General features: G+C 29.7%; 5 protein-coding genes across 7 annotated transcripts in view; 2 read left to right on the plus strand and 3 right to left on the minus strand.

Moving 5' to 3' along the window:
* Positions 1-628, plus strand: part of LOC119687741 (restin homolog) — a 60,351-nt gene extending 59,723 nt beyond the window's left edge. For all 3 annotated transcript variants that reach the window (XM_038102183.1, XM_038102181.1, XM_038102182.1), the window contains one exon: positions 227-628. In XM_038102183.1, coding sequence (XP_037958111.1) covers positions 227-273 — 47 coding nt within the window. In that variant the 3' untranslated portion in view covers positions 274-628. The remainder of the gene's footprint in view (positions 1-226) is intronic.
* Positions 629-6,194: 5,566 nt separating this feature from the next.
* LOC119687744 (putative E3 ubiquitin-protein ligase UBR7) lies at positions 6,195-10,601 on the plus strand. Its single transcript, XM_038102189.1, has 2 exons — positions 6,195-7,480; positions 10,134-10,601. The coding sequence occupies exons 1-2, from the start codon at positions 6,394-6,396 to the stop codon at positions 10,511-10,513; spliced, it is 1,467 nt and encodes a 488-aa protein (XP_037958117.1). The 5' UTR covers positions 6,195-6,393; the 3' UTR covers positions 10,514-10,601.
* On the minus strand, positions 8,997-10,017 carry LOC119687745 (radial spoke head protein 9 homolog). The gene is made up of 2 exons (XM_038102190.1): positions 9,617-10,017; positions 8,997-9,552 (listed from the first exon to the last, which is right to left on the minus strand). The coding sequence occupies exons 1-2, from the start codon at positions 9,962-9,964 to the stop codon at positions 9,055-9,057; spliced, it is 846 nt and encodes a 281-aa protein (XP_037958118.1). The 5' UTR covers positions 9,965-10,017; the 3' UTR covers positions 8,997-9,054.
* Positions 10,602-12,521: 1,920 nt separating the features above from the next.
* Positions 12,522-14,633, minus strand: LOC119688309 (myb-like protein AA). Its single transcript, XM_038102988.1, has 2 exons — positions 14,519-14,633; positions 12,522-13,294 (listed from the first exon to the last, which is right to left on the minus strand). The coding sequence occupies exons 1-2, from the start codon at positions 14,631-14,633 to the stop codon at positions 12,522-12,524; spliced, it is 888 nt and encodes a 295-aa protein (XP_037958916.1).
* Positions 14,634-15,040: 407 nt separating this feature from the next.
* LOC119688310 (embryonic polarity protein dorsal-like) lies at positions 15,041-16,159 on the minus strand. The gene is made up of 3 exons (XM_038102989.1): positions 15,661-16,159; positions 15,206-15,600; positions 15,041-15,136 (listed from the first exon to the last, which is right to left on the minus strand). Exons 1-3 carry the CDS (start codon positions 16,157-16,159, stop codon positions 15,041-15,043), a joined length of 990 nt encoding a protein of 329 aa, XP_037958917.1.
* Between the last annotated feature and the right edge of the window lie 1,433 nt (positions 16,160-17,592).

A 17,592-nucleotide genomic window follows, 5' to 3' on the forward strand; every position in this document is an offset into this window, starting at 1 on the left:
TCTCTCTCTCTTCCATACAACCTCTTCCATTCTTATTATCTTAATTCATTTAGGATTAAGTGATCAACAATTCATACCACATTTCTCACTCTAACCTGTTTTGCTTGGTAGTAACCACGGAACTGACAACCGCTTACTACTATTGGAAATATATTTTTGATATATAATTTTTAATTATAATTTGTTTAAATATTTTCCTAATATTTTTTTTTTCTGTTTTTTACAGTTTTTGGACACGAAACTGGTGAATGCGTTGATGATGAATGTTACTAAACTACTTGAAATTTTTGTTTGATAGCGTTCAAATTTGTTATTTGTTATTAATTTTATATAAACTTAACTTTATTTCATAGTAACTTGCCGCGTATGTGATCAGGTCTAAGGAACTTTGTTATATGTTATTATCGAATTCCCTATTTTTTTGAACTTATATTTAAGCATAAATACATAAATACATAATGTAAATTCACTTCAGCTATTAAAGTGAAGTTAGGCGAAATTTTATTTATTAATTTTAAATTGTAATTAAATTGCGTTGTGAACTTTATTCTTATGTATTATTGAAATAAAATTGAATTTAACTATTTTGAGATGTACTTTACCTAAATATAATTCAAAACCTATTATATCTAATAAATAATATGTACATTCAAAAATCAAACATATTTGTTTTTATATATATAAGTATTATGAATGGTTAAGAATCAGTTCTCTCTTTAAAAATGCTTCAATCAATCAAAATAAATGAGATTATTAAAATAATTTCAAATATTATATGAGCTGAAGTTGGAAAATTATGCTCATAAAATACTATGTGAATCAGTTTTGTCGTAAGCAAATAATTGATCGCTTCTTCCTTGAACTGAAAGCAACAACATATTTGATGATCGACGCTCATTTGATCACCTTTCATAAACAATGCATTCAATTATTCACAGCGAAACACAAATTGAGAGAAATCAACTTAGATATTCTTCTTCTAACGGAGAGATTCTGTTTAAACGAGAGTTTCTGACAAATTGAGAGAAATCAACTTAGATATTCCTTTTCATTCCATTGCCATGTGGTTACAGTTGTACCTAACGAAGAGATTCTGTTTAAACGAGAGTTTCACACCTCCAAATCCGTTGTGCGTACTGCCAAAGTGATTGGATTCGTCGTATATGTACGGGTACCACTTGGAGACTGTAATTCCATCGGGTTTAGACTCATGTTTTATTTCCAGAAAAATAGTTAAAGAAGAGAGCAAAACCCTGACGATGGATTACAAGCGCAATGGCAGTCCTATAAGCTTTGCACACAGTCACAGGTCACTTCAAATAGGCAGCTTTTAACGTGGAGAACAGACGTCTTTGCAGCCAGTCATTATGAGGCCCTACCAGTAGCATGCTACCGCCGGCATCGCTCGAAGATTCTATGTAACTACTGGGCCTCTTTACCACGTCAAGGTGGCAGTCTCCTAGGAGGCAACTGAGCTATTGGCTTAGAAGAAATGTTCAGCTATTACAAACTGAGTATTTCTTTGATGTGTATGTTTCCTACGTTTTTAATAACTTAGAAAATGCAAATGTCTGAACGTAAAAAAAGTATTTAGTTAGGATGGACTACACATAATGAAAAATAACGTTAAAATTCTTCTAATAGTTAATAATTTTACATAAAGAAATGCAAAGTATTTGCTCAATAGAAGGATTCCAACAATAATGAATAAATAACAGCTACAAAAATTTTATTAATTTATTGAAATTTATTCATTATTTCTTCTAGTATTCTTTTCGTCATAAGACGCATAATATTGGACCAAAAAAAAATCGACCACAGTAATTGCTCTATGTTTGTATCAGTTGGGACAAGATTTTTGTTACGTTTATGTAGTAAACCAAAGTTTAATTAATTTCTGCATTGTACATCGGCATGAATCATCTAATGTAGTTTTTCCATGAGGTAGAATAGTTCAATTGAGTGCTTCCTGTAAAACTAAAAAGGCAGATTTACTGTCCGAACTGGAATCATATATCAAATTTACAATATTCCCCTCCATTCCTAACAAAACCAGTTGCCCAAAAAAATAAGGAGTAGTGCGAGCAATTCAATCTTCTTATATTCATATATGTTATAATATACAGTTATCCCATTATATTAGGATATCAAAAATACAAATATTAAATGAAGTATAAAAACGATTTTAAAAAAATTATTTTATTGTTTTAAAAAGTGAAATATCTGATGGAGAGCTATCGCAAAAAGAATTCGCCATTGGCAGGTTACTTGAAATATTTTATTGATCGCATCTAAGGCCTTAATATGGAAGTTTCATTGGATGTTCATTTTTTTCATATAATCTAGGAAGCTTCTATAAAAAAGATAATCATCATTGTATACAACGTTTTGTAACTCTGAGATATCGGACTCCATGATTTTTTTTTCTTTTCATATCTACTATATCTACGTTATCACGTTTACTGAACGCGAAAAGGACCTAAACATGGTATATAAAACTCTCGAACGTAAAATCGATGTTATAGAAGCAGAGAAAATTAAAGAAATAAATGCTCTGAAGGTACGCATTAATGACTTGCAATCGATTCGGCAGTTAAAGCAAAATGGCGACATGGAAAATATGACAACAGAGGTTAGTTAAGCTCTTGAATATTACATTTTTACACCTATTAATATCAATTATATTATAAAAATAATTTTGTTCAAGTCATACAAAAGTATATGCAAAAGCATATATGTCCAATGTATACCTTCTACGGAATTAAACTAATAAAAGGACCATGGTCTTAAAGAAAAATGATAAATTAATCAAAGCTTTAAAACAATGAAATAAGAGAGTTTAAATGTGATTTTTTTAGGCACTTTTATAGTGTGTTTATAGTCCCATATAGTATATATATTCCATATTTTGTAATAATATCAGTGATTTCTATTCGTATGTTTCTTTAATATAAAATAATTGTTTGGATGTGATTTGTGTTGACATCATCTTCCACATCTTGAATTGAACTTAGTCATTGAGAAATAGGCGTTCATTATACTCACTGAACGTATAAACATATAGTATATACATAATTAAATTTTTGCTATTGACTCTTTTGGGCTTTGTCGGAAATGTACGTATGTATGTAGAGTGTCACAGAAATTGTAATAAATTGCTTCTAAAATCCAAAATGTTGACATTTATTACTGAATAATACTGCTTTGCTTAAGTGATGAGGCACAGATAGCGTCGGATTTCACGACCAAATTTGAACCGACATATTGTTTTTTCTTTCACTGTCAATTTTTTAATTTACGGTGAAAATAATAACAATTTTGCTTATGATGAGCTTATGACGCTCTACATAAAATGGCACTACGACTTTATTGGATTCATATTAACTCAAACTCTTTTTGTTCTTCCATCAAAAGTGATCCCCATTTTCTGGTCCCAATGCTTATTTGTCGAAATGCACAGCTATTCCAGTGCTTGATCGTTCAGAACAACTTCAAATGAATCTAAGAATCTTTTTCAGATTCTTAGATTCTTTCAGTGGTCGTACGATGCCGGTAATCAAATTTTTTGAAGAGATACTAAAGAAGAAGAGATACCAATATGTAACCTGAGCATTTTGCCATTAAATTAGAAATGGAAAATAGCTGATCTTACTTCGAAGTCGGTCGATCGTTCGATCGTTCGACAGCATGATCGGATTGGTTTTGAATCTAAATTTGAAGAATGGAATAGAAGTTGAGATTGCAGTTACAGCTGAAACCGAAACTGAAGCTGAAGCTGGAATTGAGGATGAAACTAAGGTTAAAGGTAGGGGAATAGGAGAACATGTTTAGAACCACAAGTACGAGGACCTCGGCAACAAATTACATGTTGTTTTTTACGTAGAGATTCAAATCTTATCCACTCGTAAAGAATACAAAACTGACTGTTCCGAGCGCGTTCCGAGCGCGTGTTCCGAGATGCACCATACATAATTTAAAGAACCATTTATTAAAAGATTTATTGTGGGCATCTGTTATGTCTATCGAAGTTAGGAAATCCAACTCAGATTGCAGATACTGTTGAAAAGATTATGAAACTGCATATCATGTGCTTGGAGAGTGCCCAGCGCTGATTCACAAATAGAAAAAACACCTAGGAGGGTATTTTAAAAGGTTATTTTAATTAAATCTTACATTGTAAGATTAAGAGAACGAGATTAAGTTAATCTGCATTTTTAATCTCCACTGTTTACATTATGTATTGGAGATTAATTTTGACGTTCCCCTGTTGTTTTGGTTCGTTTATTTGACAAATTTCTGTAAAGAAAGCATTTAATTACAATTTTGTATAAAAAAATTGTAATATATATTTAATAAATAGTTTTATAACAATAATTTACAAATTTCAGTTATAATTATGTATAAAACTACTATTAAACAAATTTAATAGAAATTTTACTCCGGAATTTTTAAATTTTGAATGCTTGTTTGGAATAGATTTTGACATTTCTCTTTAAGATCGTAAAAAAATCTACGACATTACGACATTTCTTCAGAGATCGTAAAAAAATCTACGCTATTAAGCCAATTGCAGGGTTGCACAGAGAAATAATCAATAATAATAATAAAGGAGATTTAAAACTAATCTCAACTATATGGAGATTAAATTTTTTATGAGAAATCTTAGATTAACAACTAGGTTAGTAATTTAATCTCGACTTTTGCTTTAATCTACTTCTATTCACACAATGTAAACGCCGTATTAATGTTAAAAATTGCATACTCAAAATTGGTATAATATTAAGCGTATTTAGAGGCTATAATGTTGAAATATGAAATTTTTGCCAAATATTTTATATAAAATCTTCAAATTTAACACTTTCATAAATTACAGGATATGTTTTTTTTGATAAATGCTTAATTCGAACAGCTAAATCATCTGTTGTCCTTTTATTTACTTCTTTGTATTACTATTTAAAACTTTACCATTTACCATTTTTTATTTTAGCGTTTTAAATGATTATTGGGTGTTAAATAAAAAGCGTTAAAATCGAATATTTTATTTATTACTCTTAATTTCGACGACATATTGCATGTATTTCATGCACTGAATTACTGTGTAGATGATATTTACTAATACTTAAATAATAATTATAAGTTAAATAATAAGTGATATTGGGCCCTTAAGTAATACTTAAAATTTATTTACATGTTTTAGTATCAAGCACCTCACGAAATTTATCCTAAGGATGCTCACAAAAACATAAATGCAGCTTAAACTGCTTAAAATTCGTACATCTCTAAATAATAACTCTGTTGATTTCGCATTATTGTATAATCCTTATAGATTTTATATATTACAACAATATAATTTATTATTAATTTTATTTAGTTTATTATTTATTTATAAATTTTATGTCAAAGAAACGTTGACTTAAACTGTAAAAACACATATATATCATTCGCAAAATTTCTTATTGAAATTAAAGCAAATTTAATTAGATTTAATCAATTTTATAATGACAATATTTTAGTAAAATATTTCAAGATATAAATATTTTATAATACAAATATAAGATTCTTACTCAGGTAAGTTAAACCAGCCAACCACAACTGGGGACGGATACTACTAAATTATTACTTTCAAATAATTTCTTGTCACTGTAAATATTAAAGCAATTTATAATCTTCTCCATTATATCTCAATTACTAAGTTAAATTGGTTAAGTAAAATCGATTTTAAATTAACAATTATGAATTTATTCACTGCGCGTTTATATTTAGATTTGAAACTGTTGTCAAAAATTCAGGATGCTTTTTTCTGGGTATCTGATATCTGGATATCTTATAGTCCTTCCTATATTTTTTGGTTAACAAGTTCAGCTTTTTTCGACCGCAATGTAATAACATTTACATTAGCCGTAGTTTCTTCTTTCAGAGCTGTAAAAAACAACATAAGGTCTGGTTAAAACAAATTGGCATCACTTCTATAACATAATAATGCATATTCATGTAAGTACTATAGTTGTATTGCCAATTTCTAATTTCACTGTTCCATTTCTGTTGGATCTTTTAAACAGCTGAATGCTTATTTTCATTTGAAAACGAAAACGTATACGATGATAATTTTATTAGTACTGTCATCTCTATCTGTCAACGTGCAAATTCAAATGTTTTCTAAAATTTTCAAAATGCAACCCTGTGCTGGTGTAATATTTTTGACATAACAAATTTGTTTTATTGCTTTTGTTGAAATTTGCGCTCAGTTTCGGCGGCTTCTTTGTAAAATAAAGATTTTTAGTTGGTAAATAAATTTTTGGTTGGGATAGATTTAATTAAAGATCCGTAAATACATTTATAAATAACGTATTTTACAAAATTAAGTTTGTAAAAAATCTTTCCAATTGCTGCAATATGTCTGAAACTCAAAATTTAGAAGTTGCTCCCGAAGAGGACTCTGTCACCATGATGGATATCTTGCAGGAACAGCAGAATCTTGAAGAAGCGTGTGCCGCAGTTTTAGGAGCATCTGATGCTAAGCGTTGTACCTATGAAAACGGTCCTGTAAAAAGACAGGCATTGTATTCGTGCCTTACATGCAATCCTGTTGTGGGTGACAATTATGAAAACGCTGCTGCCGTATGTTTGGCATGTTCCATTAGTTGTCATGAAAATCATCAATTGGTAGAACTATATACCAAGCGTTTTTATCAGTGTGATTGCCCAACTGAACGGTTAGGTAGCAACCGTTGTGTTCTTAATCCTTCATTGAAACTGCCAATGCCCAATACGAAGAATAAGTATAATCAAAATTTTGCTGGTTTATATTGTAATTGCAAGCGCCCGTATCCAGATCCGGAGAATGAAAATGAGAGATCTATGATTCAGTGTGCGTTATGTGAAGATTGGTATCATTTAAATCACATTGATTATTCAACTGAGTCTGAAAAGGTGTGTGACTTAAATGCTGAAATGGTTTGCAATAACTGTATGAAGAAATACAGTTTTCTGCAGGATTATATTGGTTTATCGTTGCAATTTGTGGAAAACGCAAATAAGACTATTGATTTAAACACTACAGTAGAAGTCGGTGAAACTACAATAGGTTCTGATTTAGATGAAAGTATTATAAAAGCTTCGGAAGGCTTTGATAAAGCAGTTGAAGATGTGAAAGAAATGGCTACTTCCAAAATGAATGGTGAAAATGCCGACAAAAAACTAATTGAAAAGAGTATTCATGTTTCAGACATGGTTGAAATTAATAGTGATGAAATCGCGACTTCAAGTAAAATTGATAAACTTGACGAAGGGCATTTAAAAAGGAGTTTTGTTAATTGTGATCCAAAAAAGCCTACTTATGTACAGGATAATATTTCATCTGACGGAGCTTTGGAACCCATTACCAAAAAAAGGAAGTTAGCAGAAGAAGCAGGAACTGTGGGTGATAAAATCGATGGCGGTGAACAGTGTACTCGTCCAAAACAGTCTGACTATGTACAAGGTATGTAATGATAAATATGCTTTATATCTTATAACTTAAAGTTTATATTGACTAGATTTTGGATTTTTAATTTAATCATGTTGTGAAATTATTTGCAACATTTTTCCATACATTCTTATTTTTAACCACATACACATTTTCGTTTGCACAATATTATTAAACGCAGATATATAAGATTTTAGAGACCGATGGTGATATGGCGCGGACTGGTAGTTGTCCACAGACAGGTGAATAGGAAATTCTTATCTAGATTATTGACTCCTTTATTATTTGTAACCTATGCTGCGATTGGTAATCCCTAGTGGTAGAGTGGACATAAATCTATATGTAACATAATTCTGTACCAACAAGTGAAGCATAGAGTCTTTGTTATTCGTTTAAATCAAACTCTGTGTTCGATTCTGATTAACAGCTTTATCAGGTTGTCTGTAAATGAAATTATAATTAATCTTGTTCTTAATTCTTACAGTTCTGACATGTATAGATCAAACAAGTTGAGGCATAAATAATCGCTTTGAGAGATTTCCAGTGTAATTTTCCCAAACTTTAATTTAGTTTTTGTGAAATCTATGAAGTCCCCTTGACAGTTTAGATATGATAAAAGTTCGAGATATGATAATCACTTGATGATAACAAATATTGCAATTAATAATAGAGAATCAGGACACTTTCTTAATTTCCGTAGTATAAACATAATTCAAGTTTGACAATGCATTACTAGCTTAATTTTTAGAACTGTTGTATTTTACATTCCTAATTATTAATATAGACTAAATATTTTATAGGGATATGATTGGAAATATCTTTCCTTGTGGAAGAAGAAAGTAAGTAGAATGTATTTTAGCTGTAGTCCGTCTTGAATAGGTTCTAGCAGTACACATCTTTGGTTAGTAGCACATAAAAAGTCTTTAAATCCCTTTTTGTTACCAAGCTGATAGAGTTATACACTTTAAAATTGTCTGTGCGCTGACTCAAAGAGTAGTCCTTTTCTTCTGGCATATGAATACCGCATCCGTGGTGTTACAACAACCCATTATATGTGACCAAACTGGTTTTAGTGTACTTAAAAGATCTCCACTCTAACCTAACCAATAAAAAAAAACTAAATAGTTGCTTTTTATTGTTTTTGTTATGTTACGGAATTCTAAAATTGAAACAATAATGTACTAGAATAAATAGTCATAAGGTTGAATGAAATGAAAGAGTTTAGATTAAAATGTAATACAGGGTAAGAGAAGATAAGAGAGAGAATATGGTGACGTTGATTGAAAACTAGTCCTGATTGCAGTGCAAAAATCTTATTACAAGTACCTAAATAAGACAAAACCTTAGGCCAATGAAGCACAAATTTGTATGTAAATGGTGCGAGAGAATAGTTTTATAGGAACTTGCAGCTCTGCTAATATCTGTAGGCGATGCTTGCTTTAACATATGTTTATGGTACATAATATAAATGACACGGATTACGTAGCCAGGTCAAATTGTTTATTTTTGGAATAAAAAATTGTTTGCCTAATTTAAAATTGTTTAACATTAGAAGGATTTATTTTAAAATGTAAAACAAAAATAAATGGTCAATACGATGATAATAAATCCAAGTTTTTTTTGCCGTTGCCAAAGTAAGCAAAGCCGTGCTTGCGTGAATTTAATTTATGAAAGAATGTCATACCTGGCCATATCAGGGAACGTATTATAATTAGGCGATTTCGATGGTGTTTACTTAAGGTGAACGACTTTCCAAGTGGTATAACACTGTCAACAGCATCAAGAAAATCGGTTGGGTAATTGTAATCGGGTTTGCGGCATACATTACCTTTCATGGAATTGCGCGGTAAACGATACAATTGATAATATGATATATCGCCTAATTGGTTATCATCAAGGCCATGAAATAATGCATTGGGCGCACAACGGCCATCAATTAATTTATAAACACTACCACGTGGACATATACCCGCCTCTTCAGATATAACAAAAACCAATGCTGCTAAACGATCTTCTTCCTTAAGACGTACTAGCTCTGCAGGCCGTGCATCAACGACTTCATTCTGCTCAATTTTAAACACAGGATCCTAATAACAAGCAATAATTTAATTAAAAAATTAGAAAAAGCAAATATATATTTTAGTCACATACCATTTTGACTGGCATATATATTGTGGGATCACCTATGAATGGATCATGTGACAGCATAGTTGCTTGGAATATTTTCGGTGTGTGTATGAAAGGTAACAGCTGCCATATGTAACAATCATTACTGTAAAAATATTTGCGATCCTTTAGACAATCGTAAGTGTAACCAAAAGCAATAAAATAGTCATTAGCAATCCCATCAATGCGTCCCCAAAAGTAAATTCCAGTCATACGATTCTCAGTTTGTAAAATCAGTAATGAATGTTCGATCAGCATTTTTTCTTCCGGTGTAAGTTTTTTGCCTATGAATAAGAGACTATCAAGACCTTCCTGGAAGTAGTTCAGATTCATTTTGAAATTGTAATTTTAAAAAAATATAAACGGTTTTTTTTGTTTTTTTTTCGAATATTATTAACGAAATGATTTTTATTAAATAAACATTTTTATATGCTAAATTACAAATGTTCAAAGCACTCTATTCTAAAAATTAAAAAATATTGTTTTTTTTTATTGTCACTAGGTGCATTATTCTTTGAAGGTGCTACATTGCGCGAAATGATTTGTAGATGTGCCAAGTGCTTGGAATTATACAAATCATTGAATGTTGAATTTATAACTGACAAAACTGATACCACTGATTCGTATGAGGAGCAGGGTAAACAACGTGCGCCAGAGTCATCCACTTATGAACAAGGAATTAAAGCATTGGGAACAATGGGTCATGTACAACAAATTGAGGTTATAAGTGAATACAACGGAATGATGGCTAAGCTAAAGGAATACTTACAGGAATTTGCCGTTTCAAATCGTGTCGTCACCAAAAGTGATGTCAATGAATTTTTTGAAAATATGCGTAAGAAGAAGAGCGAGAACGGTGCTCCATCATATTTTTGTCGTTAAATGCAAAATTACTCTGATTTAAATTTATGTAGGTTTTACATTTTTATTTAATAATCAATAAAAAATTAAGTTTAAGTATAAGCAATAATTATTTGTCTTATTTTCATCTTCATTTTCTTTTCGATTTACTTTTATTTAAGCAAAATCATTTCAAACAAATTAAAATTATTTAAATTTAAAAGTATATGTTTATATATTATACACATTTTTAAAAATATATAATTATTTATATAAATATATGTTATATATCACTGTTTAAAGTAACATATTTAAGTATTGCTTGATCTTACCAGAACACTAAAAGCAAAATGTTTAAATATCAATTTACTCTTACATTTATTTTTTAGTTGTTAAATAATTAGAATATAAATAAAATTGATTATGGTTTGATAAACCCACAACGAATATAATAATTGGAAAAGGGATCAATTATTCATATATCTGTATATTTATATAAAAATCATTATATTTATATAAGAACCAATATTTACACTAAATCACATCCAACACATTCTCATGGCACATAACCCATTCCAATAAAACAAATAATATTATAGAGTTAGTTATTGTTATACTCCAATGTACACAAAACTTATTATAAAAAGACTAAAATTATAATAAAAACAAGTAAGGTATATCTGCTGTTATATTATCTTGATATTAAACTGTTATAACAAATAAAAGCAAAATTAAAAATGTAATAAATATGTTTTGAATTCAAACATATGGATAATATATTCCTGGGAGATGTTCGACATTATTGTGAGATTTCAATCGACTGCACATTGCAGAAGCATGTGCAGAAAAAGTCAACATACGGTCAAGTACGATACCCAGGATTTTAGGATTGGTGGTAGCAAGGAGCCTGCATTTACTGAGTCAAAGAAACTTCTTTAGTCCGGGAAGTAAAGAAAGGTGATAGGTGGCGGAGGATAAGTGAAGATTTCTATTATTTAAAAACGATGCCACAATGGTCATCTGCATACGTTATGATTCTGACTCCCCAGTATATCAAGTATAAGATGTAATTAAGATTTTCGCTTATTATGGAAATATTTTAATATCTTAAGTTCTGTTAGAGTTTTTTCGACTAAATAAAGGCAGAACAGATGTCTATTCTTGAATATTTTTAATTACCAACGACGTTGTTGATATTTATAATACTAATGGTTTTGTTTCTTTATTTCTAAGAATAATTATTGAATGGCTTGAAAAGTGTTTTTAATAATTAAGACAAAGATATAGTTTACAAAATGCCTCAATTTATATGCAACAATTACAAATAATTTTTATATTTTTTAATATTGCACCTGTGATTGTCCTTAAAAGTTTTGTCTAAGCTCTTTATAGAATTTCTGTTTATGATAAACTAATTGCAAATAGAGGTGCTGTGTCATTTCAAAGAAACACTGATCAGTTTTAGCTAACGAATATTACAACGGATTAAATGATCAAGTAGTTTTGGTGCATAAGACTGTCACTTCAACCCCTTACGGAACACTTAGTGTAATTTGTAGATTGGTTTAAATTAAAAGGCTACAGAAGCACCAATGCCTACTAATTAGAAAGTTGATGTAGAATTGTTATTAATGATAATTATTATCGTTTGACAAAATTATTATTCATTACGAATTGATTATTACTCATTATAGTTACGAATTGACATAATCCATGTCAAAGAAAATTAGAACTTTAAGAAATAAATTGGTTTTATATACGAGTACTATCTGTGCCAATATTTATATTATTTGATATTTATGAATATTTATAGTTGTAATAAAGACCTGGATGCAATGAATTTGTATACTTAATATGTAATTGTATAGAAAGCTACATCACCGGCTTTATGCCTAGCTAGTTATTTTAATAAGCCTTTCTTTTCAAAATTTGAAAAGTTGATTAATTTAAATTTTCTTAAACTTAATGTATAAGTAAGACATGTTTGTGGTGATCAAAATTCATTTATTAATTTTATATATATATATATATATCGATAATAATTATGTCGTTATCGATAAATTGGATATTCGTAAATTGTCTGATTGTGCACAAAATTTTCTCCATTTACACAGTTTAAAATTCCATTATGAGTGGAGTCCTCTGGTAAAAATTCCATTGTGTTTTGCAATACTTGGCGTTGTTGATATTGGTGTTGTTGATGTTGCTGTTGGTGTTGTTGATGTTGGTGTTGTTGATGTTGGTGTTGTTGATATTGGTGTTGTTGATGTTGGTGTTGTTGATGTGGTGTCTGTTTTTGTGTAACTGGTGTCACCAAATTCTTGAAGAGTGGTATATTTTGTATATTGGTACTATCATTTGGTGGCCACAGTGATGTTATGTTATTGTCATAAGCGATTGGAATATTGGGCAAATGATTTATGATATTATTAACAATATGAGAACTACCATGTTCATTATCGGTATTATTTTTATTGCTAACAATGCTGTTGTTATTGATGTTACTCATAGAATTTTGTGTATTCATTTCCTGGGTTGTTAACTTCATCTTATCACAGGTATCATCACTCATTTCAAGAGAATTTTCATTGACGTGTTGTTGTTGTTTTATGGCTACTTGTTGCTGTTGTTGCATATAATCTATGGAACTTGTTTGTTCTTTTATAGCTCCTACGTTCAATATTTCTCTCATTTTTACTTTACTATTGTCATTAAATCTGTTCATTAGGACTGCTGAGGAAGTTAATTTTCTCTTTATGGGAGAAACTAATTGTGAAGATGGTGACATTGTATAAGTAATGCACATTTGCTGTGAAAATGCAGCTGTAAAATAAACGAAAATATTAAATTAAATACTTTTTTTTAATAAAAATTGATTTTTTTTTAATTTATTGAAATAAAGTTGAAAATTAATTATAGTACATTATATAATATTTTGAAAAGTAAATATAATCACATTAGCTATATATATGATGATATATATGATTATATATATATGAGTATATATATGATTATATACATGATATATAGTACATTATACAATATTTTGAAAAGTTGATATAATAACTTATGAGTGGATCAAAATATAACAAGAGCTAATCATAAATGTTATGTATAAAATATATGAAAAACAAACAATGATTCTTAAATATAAGCTACCAGGATACATGAAGGGATAAGTATATCCCTACATATTCTAAAAGCGTACGAATACGAGAAACAATGGTTCAAATGTTCTTGTAGCTTTTGGTATAATCATAATAAAGGTGTAATATAGCTATCGTTTTGCTGTAAAAAAATCAAACAAACTGAGTTTTGTCTTCCGGAAGTGACTATATTTTTTTCCTAAGAGTTGTAGTTTGTTAAATACTTTCATTAATGATTAATAACGATGATGCTAATACATTATTGTGAATGTTAGAAGCCAATGTTTATATATATAGCATATATATAGCATATATATATAGCATATATATATATATAGCATATATAGCATATAGCATAATATATATAGCAATTTGATGAGATATTCGTTAACTTTAATGCAGAATACATTTTACTGTCACATGTTCTGATTTTTTACTGAGTTGCTATGATCCACCCCGATCAGAACTAAAACTATTTGGATACAATTTAAGATTACAAATAGGCTTTACAAGCTATATCTACCCGATTACTAAAAAACTATTTGGATACAATTTAAGTTTCCAAATAGCTTTTACAAGCTATATCTACCCGATTACATCCTTTGAAAAAAATGCAACTACTAAGGTTATTATGCTACTATGAAACGAATATATATATATGGTCATAAGACAATCGCTTTTTGCATAAACAATCAAGTCGAGTAAAATACTTTTAGAGAGATTCATTGAACACTGTCACGATGTTCTCCCAAGACGCAAGGTTTTAGGAATTTTTCTTAGCAAGCCCGTATTATTTTATGTACTACTGTTAATGAGATTGTATGTATGATATTTGTGATTGATTTCATAATTATTCCATAAAAACCGAAAATCAAAAAAAGTGATAAAAATAGAAACTTACATATATCTTCGATATCATTTTGAAATTGAGCATTTTGTTGTTTCTCATACTTTTGTGATTCTATTCTGAGTATATTCATTTGTGGTCCCCCAGTCTTAAGACGTTTACGTTTCATTTCATCTAAAAATGTTAGTGAAATTAAAACAACAATATTATCAGTAGTAAATACTTTAAATGATATAAAAAATTATAATTAATACAAAAACAACTTTAATTGCAATCGCTTACTATTTGGCAATTGGAAAGATGTCTTTTATTTTTTCACTTCTATTGCCGCCAATACTTTCACTTTCAAGTCGACCCTATGCAGTTTCTTCATATTCGTTCAAGGAGTCCGAACTATTTATCTTGTGGTACTATTATTAGTAGATACAGAATCGCTACATTCACTGTTAGCGTTTGGATCCGATAATAGTTAAGAATATTTAGTGTAAGTATTTACTAAAATTTCCGACCTATTTACTTATCTAACTTTTCATTACAGTTGAATTAAATTACGAGCTATCAAAGTTTCCTACATGGTTAAATTAAATAACGCTTACCTGAATCCGGATAGTACTCGAACGGCAAAGAATCGCTCTGAACTCCATCAGACGGTCGCACCAATTGAATAAAAACCTAAACATAGAATTTATGTTATGAAAATAATAAGTTATTACGTTTAAATTAGCTATAGTAAATAGTTACCTTTGCCTTCTCCAAAATATCTTGATTATGATAACGCGGAGCTTTAAATGCGATAGCTGTCTGCTTGTGTATATCCGTTGGCTGAAATTCAGCATAATCTTCCCAAATAAGTTCATTATCATTGCCCAGTTCATAAAATCGTATCTTAATTAACTTAACATCATCTTTGGCAATCTTTTCGCATAACAAAATAATTTCATTACCACCACCAACTTTTGCTGAACGACAACAAAGTCTTATTACGAGATCTGACATAGCTTTTTTATCATAAATTGGTTCCGATACAACAGGTTGTAATGGTTTCACACCTGATTCAGTTTTTAAGAATGCTTGGAAACATAAACGTACCACATTCAAATCAATACTGGATGGTTGATCTTTGTGTCCAAATCTTGCTAAAATATATTTAAACACGTTAATAAAGAAAATTTGTTAATTTAGAAAAAGTTACTTACTTCTGAATGGATCTACTTGCAGTCGCTCACGTACTTCCAAAGCAGATTTAATCTCACTCTTCTTCACACATTGTACACCTAAATTAGAGAAGACTGCACGCCGTGTTTCCCCAGTCAGAACAAGTGTACATATACCATCTTTACAACCATCTTTCCCAACTAAATAATGTGGATGTTGCCTATATGGTGGATCCTTTGTCACACATGATGCCACTATGACCACATCACCTTCATAACCCACAATCTCAATGGTGGGATATGTCTTATTTTCAGGTGTCGAATTTACACCTGGTATAGAACCAGCTGAACGTCCTTCGCATTTATAACGAAATCTTAGTGCTTTTGTAGCTGGTTGTTCCACAATATTAATGAATGGTTTTGGTATTGCGGATGTATTCTGTAGACTTTGTTGTGATCCTTGTGGTAACACCTGCGACTTTGAATTTATCGAGGTAGTTGGGAAGGATGTGTGCATTATAGATGTTTGTTCTGTGTTCATTTGTGGTTCTATTTATGTTTAGTTAATATATAACTTTGGTTATTATTACGAATATTTTAAACATCAACTCTCAAGAATATTATATATATTATTTTAGCTTTCAGCACTGGTGGAAGAAATTAAAGAGCACCTGAATAGTTACACCTACTATATCTTAAGTATATGTATGTACTAAAATTTACTTAAAAATGCTTTCCTATTTATACTATTTTTCTTAATACTAATTGATTATATTTCGTAGACATAGGTTTGAAATAAAACAAGTGGACAGTTTTAAAAAGGTAACCATAAAACAATTACACCTCTGAGAATCCCGTGCGTTTTGTTACTTATACAGGTAACACATTTGACCGTAATCACCATTTTCCGGTTATTTGGAAAATGTTTTAGTTTAATTATTTTAAATACGACTACAATGTACCTGTTTTATTCAATACTAACAAACAATTATTTATGTATATTATATATAAGTATTTATGCATATATATATATAATACTATAATAAGAACATAGTATTTGGAAACTATATTGAATCTATTATTAGAACTCCTTTAAAAACCAATGTGCAGCCTTATACAGTTTTCGAGATCAATTTCATAGTACAAGATGTTTAGTTGGATATAGTTCAAATATTTAGTTGATAGCTTTAGGACATCTATAGTTTACCCTCTATTAATAACGTTTTATATTCAAATCTATAAAATCCGAGCTTCATAAATGTTCAAATAATAAATATTAACAGTTTTTTCGAAAACATTTTTAAAAACATATTTAATTATTCTTAAACATAAACACATTTATAATTTCTCAATAGCATTATTTAAGGAAAAATCAAACTAAAATCCTTACACCTTCAATCTAACTATACTGATAGTTACTTTATTCTCGTACGCATTATTGACCTGCCTTACTTAGACACTTGGATAATAATAGCAAAGCAGTGATACATATACTACATTCACTATAAGTCAGTCACTATAAGTAATTTTATTTTTTTTTCGATAAGCTATTCGTCGATGGATAGTAAAACATTGTTACACCTTATAATATATCTCTGAAACGGCATATCTACGTCGTATGTATATGAAGGTCATTGTGATCACTTGTAAACAACAGTATCAACATCACGTACATATCAAAAATTTAACTTGAAACTAAAATTAATAAATATGGTATATAAAATATGATCTGAATGATCTGAAATAAATAATTTAAACCTTTCTAAGAAATGATATATTATCCGCATGATAATTTTCTATCTATCCCTATGAAACTTACCTACCTGATTAGAATTTTCCAGTTTATGCGCTTACTATGTACTGCCTATTTTGGATACGGTCTTGACATTTTTTTTATATTCTTCAAGATTCAAAAAACGTTTCGTTAGAAATAAATTGATCCAAAAGAGTTGCAAAGTACCTGAATCAGTTAAC

The sequence above is a fragment of the Teleopsis dalmanni genome, chromosome X (assembly GCF_002237135.1).
Source record: "Teleopsis dalmanni isolate 2A chromosome X, ASM223713v2, whole genome shotgun sequence".
In the NCBI taxonomy this organism is placed as follows: domain Eukaryota; kingdom Metazoa; phylum Arthropoda; class Insecta; order Diptera; family Diopsidae; genus Teleopsis; species Teleopsis dalmanni.

Excerpts from the sequence above, each read along its gene's own strand:
- LOC119688309 (XM_038102988.1), bottom strand. The coding sequence starts at position 14,633 with ATGAAACGTAAACGTCTTAAGACTGGGGGACCACAAATGAATATACTC. Across the intron at positions 13,295-14,518 it reads AAATGATATCGAAGATATAT|CTGCATTTTCACAGCAAATG; the intron begins GTAAGTTTCTAT and ends TTTATTTTACAG.
- LOC119688310 (XM_038102989.1), bottom strand. The coding sequence starts at position 16,159 with ATGAACACAGAACAAACATCTATAATGCACACATCCTTCCCAACTACC. Across the intron at positions 15,601-15,660 it reads GCAAGTAGATCCATTCAGAA|CAAGATTTGGACACAAAGAT; the intron begins GTAAGTAACTTT and ends AATATATTTTAG. Across the intron at positions 15,137-15,205 it reads ATATTTTGGAGAAGGCAAAG|GTTTTTATTCAATTGGTGCG; the intron begins GTAACTATTTAC and ends TTCTATGTTTAG.
- LOC119687745 (XM_038102190.1), bottom strand. The coding sequence starts at position 9,964 with ATGAATCTGAACTACTTCCAGGAAGGTCTTGATAGTCTCTTATTCATA. Across the intron at positions 9,553-9,616 it reads TATATATGCCAGTCAAAATG|GATCCTGTGTTTAAAATTGA; the intron begins GTATGTGACTAA and ends GCTTGTTATTAG.
- LOC119687744 (XM_038102189.1), top strand. The coding sequence starts at position 6,394 with ATGTCTGAAACTCAAAATTTAGAAGTTGCTCCCGAAGAGGACTCTGTC. Across the intron at positions 7,481-10,133 it reads ACAGTCTGACTATGTACAAG|GTGCATTATTCTTTGAAGGT; the intron begins GTATGTAATGAT and ends TATTGTCACTAG.